Source organism: Bactrocera dorsalis, chromosome 1 (assembly GCF_023373825.1).
Source record: "Bactrocera dorsalis isolate Fly_Bdor chromosome 1, ASM2337382v1, whole genome shotgun sequence".
In the NCBI taxonomy this organism is placed as follows: domain Eukaryota; kingdom Metazoa; phylum Arthropoda; class Insecta; order Diptera; family Tephritidae; genus Bactrocera; species Bactrocera dorsalis.
Window position 1 is genome coordinate 58602146 of NC_064303.1, and position 10580 is coordinate 58612725.

General features: G+C 34.4%; 1 protein-coding gene across 1 annotated transcript; it reads right to left on the reverse strand.

Moving 5' to 3' along the window:
* Positions 1 to 3867: 3867 nt before the first annotated feature.
* LOC125777791 (uncharacterized) lies at positions 3868 to 4575 on the reverse strand. The gene is made up of 3 exons (XM_049453421.1): positions 4389 to 4575; positions 4201 to 4334; positions 3868 to 4124 (listed from the first exon to the last, which is right to left on the reverse strand). Exons 1-3 carry the CDS (start codon positions 4475 to 4477, stop codon positions 3868 to 3870), a joined length of 480 nt encoding a protein of 159 aa, XP_049309378.1. The 5' UTR covers positions 4478 to 4575.
* Between the last annotated feature and the right edge of the window lie 6005 nt (positions 4576 to 10580).

Genomic DNA, 10580 nt, shown 5'->3' on the forward strand with positions numbered 1-10580 from the left:
CACATGCGGGCAGCTCGAGGTAGATGCCTGAACTTTTCTTTTGACTGTCTGTTTGTGGCAGCTCTACTTTATTGTGGGGAGTAGGTGCAATTGCTGTTATTAGCTTTAGTTGATCGGAGATCATAGCTTTTGTTTCTTCGTACTAGTCTAAGCAGTTTTCGTATATTGCGTAAGCCGATGATTTAAAATTATGTGGCAAGTCTGAATCGTCAGATTCTAGTATGGCGTCATGAGCAGCTTGGAGGCGAGTCCAAAAATTTTCAAGATTTTGAATTTTGATTTCTAATAACGATTCAGAGTTTTCATGAATCGGCGAAGAGGCAAATCTAGTGCATATCTTGTTAAACTGACACTTTCTGAAATAAATCTAGCAACCTGTTTTGAACGTGTAGCTCCAGGTGTACTTTGATTTTTGTTATTGTTCATTATTTTGGTTGTATGTAGAAATATTTTTTTAAAATAAATGGTTTCTCAGTGTGGACTGAATACTTTTTTAAGTACATATACGTTTTTTTTTTTGTAAAATACGGGTTATTTTCTTTTTTTTCAATTTTATTTTTATTTTGTATGCTGTGTTTTGAAACCGCAATATTAATTTTAAGTATTTTCTATATAGGTATATAGGCGCACCCTAATGATTTGCTTGCATGTACTTGTTGCTGTGCAATTGAGAGCTCATCGAAGAGATCAATATGCGTTGTAACGGGTGATTTTTTTGAGGTTAGGATTTTCATGCATTAGTATTTGACAGATCACGTGGGATTTCAGACATGGTGTCAAAGAGAAAGATGCTCAGTATGCTTTGACATTTCATCATGAATAGACTTACTAACGAGCAACGCTTGCAAATCATTGAATTTTATTACCAAAATCAGTGTTCGGTTCGAAATGTGTTTCGCGCGCGTGTTTTGTTCAGCGATGAGGCTCATTTCTGGTTGAATGGCTACGTAAATAAGCAAAATTGCCGCATTTGGGGTGAAGAGCAACCAGAAGCCGTTCAAGAACTGCCCATGCATCCCGAAAAATGCACTGTTTGGTGTGGTTTGTACGCTGGTGGAATCATTGGACCGTATTTTTTCAAAGATGCTGTTGGACGCAACGTTACGGTGAATGGCGATCGCTATCGTTCGATGCTAACAAACTTTTTGTTGCCAAAAATGGAAGAACTGAACTTGGTTGACATATGGTTTCAACAAGATGGCGCTACATGCCACACAGCTCGCGATTCTATGGCCATTTTGAGGGAAAACTTCGGACAACAATTCATCTCAAGAAATGGACCCGTAAGTTGGCCACCAAGATCATGCGATTTAACGCCTTTAGACTATTTTTTGTGGGGCTACGTCAAGTCTAAAGTCTACAGAAATAAGCCAGCAACTATTCCAGCTTTGGAAGACAACATTTCCGAAGAAATTCGGGCTATTCCGGCCGAAATGCTCGAAAAAGTTGCCCAAAATTGGACTTTCCGAATGGACCACCTAAGACGCAGCCGCGGTCAACATTTAAATGAAATTATCTTCAAAAAGTAAATGTCATGAACCAATCTTTTTTATGCGTTTTTTTTTTTTAAAAAGTTATCAAGCTCTTAAAAAATCACCCTTTACATGCACAAATTGTTTGTGCTAATGATTTTATGCTTATGATTTTGTACTTAAGCAATTGAGCGCTCGTTAAAGAGATGAATGCAGTAGATAGGTTTGAACGAATAGAGAGTGCGAAAACGGAATTGAAAAAAAGATGTGCACTTTTCTATGTAAATATGTATGTTTGTATTTTTTGAAACTCTAGATTGGTTTTGACATTTTTTTGTTATAATATTCATTTAAATGTTGACCGCGGCTGCGTCTTAGGTGGTCCATTCGGAAAGTCCAATTTTGGGCAACTTTTTCGAGCATTTCGGCCGGAATAGCCCGAATTTCTTCGGAAATGTTGTCTTCCAAAGCTGGAATAGTTGCTGGCTTATTTCTGTAGACTTTAGACTTGACGTAGCCCCACAAAAAATAGTCTAAAGGCGTTAAATCGCATGATCTTGGTGGCCAACTTACGGGTCCATTTCTTGAGATGAATTGTTGTCCGAAGTTTTCCCTCAAAATGGCCATAGAATCGCGAGCTGTGTGGCATGTAGCGCCATCTTGTTGAAACCACATGTCAACCAAGTTCAGTTCTTCCATTTTTGGCAACAAAAAGTTTGTTAGCATCGAACGATAGCGATCGCCATTCACCGTAACGTTGCGTCCAACAGCATCTTTGAAAAAATACGGTCCAATGATTCCACCAGCGTACAAACCACACCAAACAGTGCATTTTTCGGGATGCATGGGCAGTTCTTGAACGGCTTCTGGTTGCTCTTCACCCCAAATGCGGCAATTTTGCTTATTTACGTAGCCATTCAACCAGAAATGAGCCTCATCGCTGAACAAAACACGCGCGCGAAACACATTTCGAACCGAACACTGATTTTGGTAATAAAATTCAATGATTTGCAAGCGTTGCTCGTTAGTAAGTCTATTCATGATGAAATGTCAAAGCATACTGAGCATCTTTCTCTTTGACACCATGTCTGAAATCCCACGTGATCTGTCAAATACTAATGCATGAAAAATCCTAACCTCAAAAAAATCACCCGTTACAATGAAAGCTCATGAAACCATACACCAGCATAGTGACACACATCTAGTATGCCTACCTAGTACATTCAACAGCTGACGTAAATTTTTTTAAATATATAAAATGAAAATGGACGTTACCAAAGTGATAACCGCAAACTACCAAAAAATATTGTATTATCGGAGAAAAAAAAAAAATATTTTACATTAGCTCTTAGGGCTTTCAAATCAAGCAAAAAATATATCAGGCTTGCGTTAGAAAAAAGAATTTTAAAAAGATATCGAACTTGCTGGTCAATGGTAAATATTAAACAGCTAGTTTTTAACATATAAAGAATTTTTTACCTAATAGGTGGAAAATTCTCAATTCTGGGAAAGGGATGTTCAGCTATTCAGCGAGGAAAAATTTAAAAATGCATTCCGAGTGAGCAGGGAGACGTTTTTTTATTTAGTGGACGCATTAAAAAATGTGCGCAAAAAGGATACCTATTGGCGTAACGCCATACACTTGAAAAACGAATTGCTGTCGCTTTATACTCGTTAGCTTCTTCCGCAGAATATAGAACAGTTGGTAGTCTTTTTGGTATCGGTCGCACAACAGTAGGAGCAATAGTGGTACAAGTTTGAGAAGAAATATGCAGAGTGTTTAAGAATGAAGTATTCGATGCATATCCGCCGAATGATGTGAAAGTGAATGAAATAGTCAATGGTTTTGAACATTTAGGATTCCCGCAGTGTTATGGCGCAATAGATGGGTGCCACATTGAAATAAAGCCTCCAAAAAACGAAGCCAGCGATTATTATAACTTTAAAGGGTGGTACTCTACGGTTTTATTTGCATCAGTAGACTATAGATGCAGATTTACTTATATCAATGTTGGTACACCAGGACGAAGCAATGACTCCACATTATTTGAGCAGTCGGCTTTGAAAAAGTGTCATTCCGATAACGAAATTTTTAAAAAATATGCAAAAACAATCGAAGGCATTGAGGTGCCGATACTTCTTATAGGAGATTCAGCATTCAAGCTGTCTAAATACGTTATGAAACCATTTCCATTTTCTGTTAATCAACCAGAAAGTGAAAAAATATTTAACAGACGCATTTCATCGTGCCGAAGAGTTGTGGAAAATGCTTTCGGACATTTAAAGGCTCGCTTCAGACAAATTGGTCGAGGTCTGGAAGTTAATTTAAAAAATGTTAACCTTGTTATAAAATATTGTTGCATTATTCATAACATATGCAACTGATATTTTTTTTTTACATATGTTTATTTAACATAGCCATAAGAACGGCGTTGGTTTGCTCCATCAATTTGAGGGCCTTTTCTTCATTTTCCAAAGATTTATTGAAATAAGCTTCCATCATCTTTTGCTCTTTTTTAGCCAGTTCGAGATAATCTTCATCACTATTCCTCTTTCTCTTTATTGCAGCCGACGAAGTTGATGGTGCTTCTTCAAGTCCACTTTCATTTGACAATGAAGATGCCGCCATCGATGTGTCTAATGGATCCGAAACTGTGGAATAAAAGATGTATAATACATACATTGAAATTGTAATATTAAAATAAAATAATTGCTATTTCAAACAAACCATTTTCAATGCTTTCGTCGGCCAGTTCGTGTGTGAAATTTGATTTATAGCTGCCAATTATTTTGTGTATGTCGTCGTAGAATTCCCAATTAGACGGAGCTCCTCCGCTTGGGCCCACAGCCTTCCGTTCCTGTCTAATATGTTTAAATTAGCACATACTTATTATTATTGTAAAATTATTTACAAACCTGTACTTCTTTGTTAAATTGTTAATTCGATTTCGCAGCTCGGCTGGCGCTAGGAGAACACCGTGTTCATTTACAAGTTGCGTGCTCATTGCCGAGTAAATGTGGCTATTTTTGTGAACTCCACGCAGTTGGGAATTAAATTGTGCCCACACTTCAATTATATTCCTTATTGCGGCATTCCCAATATATTTTTGGACTTTCTCCATATTTTTCGTCTTACCGCCACAATTGATAAATTTATTAATATTTTATTTTGTCAGCTGGCAGCGAAAACATATGATTTTGACAGAATGAGCTTTAAAGCTTTGGGTGTGTTCAATGCAATCCATTGTAGTACATTGCAGAACACCACTGAATTTCAATGGTATGTGGTATGCTATTGTAGTACGGAACTCTATTTGCTTTGGAACAAAAATGTGAAATACTGATGACACACATATAGGTTCTATATTATACTACGTTATGTACTACATGTGTGTCTTGGGTATTAAAGAGATGAATGCAGTAGATAGGTTTGAACGAATAGAGAGTGCGAAAACGGAATTGAAAAAAAGATGTGCACTTTTCTATGTAAATATGTATGTTTGTATTTTTTGAAACTCTTGCTTTGTTTTGTTTTTTTGTTATAATATTCATTTAGTTTGTGCCTTTGTTTACTTAATTTATGCAATCCTGCTTACTGCGTTATTAAGCAGAAGAGGTATTGCCGGAAAATATTGTAAGTAAATACTTGAACTTTGGCCCTTTTCTGTTTATTAAAGTGCTGAGTTAAGCATATAAGGCTATCAATTTTATGTACCTATATGTTTGGAGATGTATTTATATTTATTTTAAATCGGTATTTAGATTTTTTCTGGAAAGTTTTGATATATTAACCACACGGTTTTTTTATTACAGGTTTTATATATGATTACATATATAAAACTGTAACTTTAGGCATACATACAAACATGCATTATATGCGACAATAATAAATGGAAACGATACAACTCACTCTATCTTCCCGCAAGGTTTTTTTGGGGGGATAATATGTGAAAACGAGTGTGCGAGTTTTATCGCCAATTCCTGTATTCCACCTCTTCCTTCAGTTTTTCAGCTGCCTGGTTTATTGTGCGTGTTGTTGTTGATAGGTGTCTTTATATGTTTTTAAGTTCGCGCCCGATTTGTGTTTTAGATTATTGTTTTACTTTCGCTTTCGCGCACGATTGTGTGGGGTTTTGTTTGTTTAAAATTTTTGTTTGTACCTGCTGAAACTATTTGGTATTTTGCTATATTTTCGTTCTCTAATCACCGCAGGTTTGTTATTGCATATCAAGTACATTGCATGCATATTCTTTTTGTTTTTTTGATGAGTCACTACACTTGATTTTTTGTTGTTTGTTTTCTGTCTTTTTTCCTTTTTTTTAAGTTTTCGCGCGTTTGTTTGTTTCTGTTTTATTTTCGTAAACTGTTTGTTAATATAATTTTTTCAAATGCACTTTTGTTTTTTGTTTATTCACTTTTGTTTACTGTACTGTACCTTTTGTTTATTATTTTTTGTTTATTAGTTAGCCACCACATTATTATGCATATATCGCTCATTTGCTGCAAGATCGCGGCTGATCCAAAGCTGTACATAGAAGGACTTGATCGGGAAAAGGTATCAACAGTTAACCGCTGACGAAACAACAGTCTTTCCGTAGCGCACAGGATCGGTGTTGATCGTACCGAAGTAAATTAGCGTAGGGTATTAACGCGACGCAGTATATAAGCGAGTGTGTTTCGGCGATGCGTGTATGGAGAATGTGGCGAACGAATTGTCTCTGCTTTCTCCTTGTCCATTCTTTTTGATGATTGAGTGTATAGGTATGGAGAGTTGTTTTGATGTCATCTGTGGTGAATTAAGCTGTCTTGTTAGGGTGCGCCAGTTTTCCGGGGTAGATGGGTGGATGCTTATCTCATTTAAATACTTCTCGACGATTACGTGCATGGTTTTTGTGCCCCAAATGCGACAATTCTGCTTGTTAACGTAACCATCGAGGTGGAAATGAGCCTCATCTGAAAAGATGATTTTTCGGTAAAATTTACCATCCTCGGTCAAGCGATCTTCTGCCCAATCTGCGAACTGTAGAATAGTGAATAGCGACCCATTTCGTAAATTTCAAAATTTTTACTGAATATCTGTCACTTTCCGAATGGTATTTGACGTTTCCAATGTCGAAATATAGATAATTCAAATTTAAAACGTTAGATGGCCCACCCGTTACTATAAAAGAGTAAATAATAATCCGATTTCCTTGAAATTTTTAATTTTAAAATTGTATTTATTTGTTAGTATAATATAAAAGATTACAAAATAAAACATAAACCAATAATTTCATAGGAAAACCAATCAAAAGTAATGCGGCTAGTTATGCACGCCAACCTAAGTACACAGTATTGAGTACAAATTTTAAAGTTTTAATATTTTGACAAAAGACCTTATCTTTTTAAAACGCTATTTATTCGATTTGGAATACTTTCAACCAATATTATGATCGTGTTGCGAGGAATATTTGTTCAGAATTTTTCAAAGCTCTGCTGGCCGTCCATTCACTGGTTGGCTTGTTAATGACTTGAATGACTTTTTTAATATTTAATAATATAGTACATTAAAAACTCATTGCCGGTTTCGGAAAACCAATGGTAAATCAAAATTAAAGTGTTGGCGTACATAACGCATTAGTTTTTTGTGATTTTTCTATGAAATTATTGGTTCATGTTTCCTTTTCTAATTTTTATGTTTTACGCTACATTTAAAGAAATAAAGAAATTTTTAAATTAAGCATTTAAATTATTCAAGCCAATCGGAGTACTATTTCCTTTTTAGAGCATCTTATGTAAAAATTTGACAAACATCTGACCGGTATTGCTCGTCACTGTATGTTCCTCAATATGCAGATCAATAAGATTCGAGTAACCGTGCGATTCTGTAACGTGAGACAGTCTCAAGTCTCTAAATTTGAGATTTTGAGTTAGAGACAATTTTTGAGACTTGAGATGATTTTGCTATTCTGTAATTGACAGTCTCAAAATCTATTACATTTCATTATTCAGAGATGTTTTTACACTTGAATGAAAATAAATATGTCGATAACAAATATTAAAGTTCCTATAACATAGTCAAAAAACATAATTATCAATAAAAATAAAAATATATGTTGACTTTGTTTCATAATATTTACGAAATTTATGTAAAATTGATTTATTTTTCATGTTTTCGTGTTTGAGTTGCTTACAAAATATAAAGAAACGACAATCGATTAATATCTATGATGATCTCTATTCAGTATATTCAAAATGGCAGACAAGAGCTCTTTTTAGTTTTGTGACCTGCTAACTACCAGGTCTCAATATTTTGAGACTAACGCTAGAGACTGTTTAGTGAATAGTAACTAGTCTCAAATTGAGACTTTGCCTCAAAATGTCTCAAATAGAGACTAGAGACTGGTTACAGAATCCCGCTATAAGTTGCATATATTTTCTAAGTAGTACATATTGCAATGACATTAAATTTATTCAAAAGGAACGCGCGTTCTTGAAGTCAAGTGCATTCGTTCATAACTTTGCGCTGCGCTCTTTTTTCATTGCGCCTGGTCAACCCTAATTCGAAAGAAAAAAAACGATTAACTATTGAAGCAATCGTTACAATGCTTTAAAAACTTTCAAAATAGGCTCTTTCTGCGTCGATGCGGCGCTGCCAGCTCGATTTCCAAGCATTGAAAGCATCACCGACGGCACTATCTCCAAGTACGGTCTGCATCAGCGACCTTTTCCCGGCCATTAGGTCTGGTGCCACCGAAACACACTACTTTTTGCTAAAGCAATATTTGGGTAAGCCTGTTTGATCATATCAATCGTCTCTGTCGAAGATTTACTGAATTTTACGCAGAATTTAATCGCGTACCTCTGCTCTAACGAACGCTGCGAAAATATTTGTCCTTACTCTCCAAGTTCTCGGAGACAACTGACCAGCTGCTCTTCGTTACCTAGGAACGCCCTCTATCGAGTCGGTGCGCGCACGCTCCGAAGTACAGTCGCGGCGGAAGAAAATCATTCCTATTACTATCATTTGCTTTTTTCAATGTTTTAACAAAACTCAATTTTTTCCTCCACCGCGTCTCCGCGCAAACTCCCCGTTACTGCCGTGGACAGAGCGCTTCAACGGAGGTGTTTTATCTTATTATTATAATGCTTAATTTCTATTGAGAGATACTGATACCTTAGAGCTTATTTACGTAATATCATAATATTTATGTAAAAATAAAAATATACATAAGTTAATTCTAAGTCTAAATAATTTTAAGTAAAATCGATTTATTAATCATCTGCTTCGTTTACTTGTTAAAAGCAGTCGAATCGACTAACAAAGCACGCCCAGGGTTAAAACTGCGCATCGATAATTCCATTCAGTTTATCTAAACTTTTGCAACACCTGAAAGTATTTCCTCGCCTTTAATATTTTCAAATTGTGAGAATATAAAATGTTCAGTTACACGCGAGCTTAGCCCTTCCTTACTTTTTTTTATTTATACTTCAGGACTACAAGTCACTAACATTGAATGCATCCTCTATTAAAAATGAAATACCAATTCGATTTCCTCATTTTTTTAAATTAATATTGTAATTTATAATACTAATATATATAAATTTGGTCAATGTATGAGTTATGTATATCCAAAAAATTGTTACGTACTTTAGTAATTGGAAATCTAATGCGATCAGACTTTTCCCAGCCCCAGTAGCCACATTATAGGGATTTTCGACTTTCCACCAGGCTTTAAAACTTTTATGTTAGTCAAAATTTAATATATATTAGTAAAATTAAAATAATGTGATTTAGCGCTGAATGTTAATAAAAAGAGACCTCATAATGTTTTCGATGTCTTTTTCATAATATTCACAATATTATTAATATGTATCCAATTTTTTATTATGCCATTGTGAACTTCGGCAAGCTGTCACATTTGGTTTTTCTTTGATTTAGTAGCTAAAACGCGAGATTTTTTATTTTTAACCCTTGATCCTAAATACGAGTATATTCAATACAAGTATAATGACTAAGGTTTGTTTGGTTGTCTTTGCAAATATGTAATAAACGGTAAGAAGGCAAAATCTATATATGTAAATACTATATAAAAATGAAACCCGTTTTCCGTTGTCACGGCTTCACGCGTGAATGGCTGGACCGATTTCACTAACAGTTAACAGATATTCTTCTATTGGTCTATATTATGATATTCTAAAGTTTGGTCAAAATCGGAGAACCATGGGTACAAAACCCGCGAGGCCCGGGCCTAGGGCGGCACAATTTGGGGGGCGGCAATTTTTTGATTTTTTTTATATAAATTTACAAATAAATTTCTATGAAATAGAATGTAATTCATTTTCTGATTAACTTTTTTATTCGTGAGTGCAATACTTGTAAAAAATGTTTTATAACAGAAATAATTGAATATTGATAAGCTTTTTTTCTGACGAATTTTTAAAGGTCTGTTGACTTGTTGTATCTTTAGTAAAGTAAATCTTACAAGTGAGCCGCTTCTAAAAATGCACAATGTTTTCTTACTTTATTTTCAATGATTCCGGTGTTTCATATATGAATTGATATAAGTATTCATTTAAAATTCATCCTTTTGTTTGTATCTAAAAATATTTTTATTCTTAAAAATGATTTCTATAGAATCTAATAATTGAATATATTCATTTTATAGCCAATTTTGCTTTTAACATCGTATACTATACAAATAAATATTTTTCTTACTAATAGAAATTAAATTTATCACAGCAATATACATATACATAAGAAAAATATTTATTTGTATAGTATACGATGTTAAAAGGCATCTTGTGTATCTGCACATGCTCATATTTTATTCTTAAAAATGATTTCTATAGAATCAAATAATTGAATATATTCATTTTATAGCCAATTTTTTGTAAAATAGAAACAATTTGATGAAAATAAAAATTTAATAACATTGATGTTTCATTTTCGCACTATTGTGAATTGCGAATATTAACGAACTTTTATAGCTTAAAGCACTAATTCGTAATTATTGTAAAACATTATTAAAATTCAAGTGTATATTTATGTCGATTTATACAGTCGTGGTCACGCAAATAGCACACATAGTCATAAGAAGCAATAAGAGCTTATACAATTGACAAAGT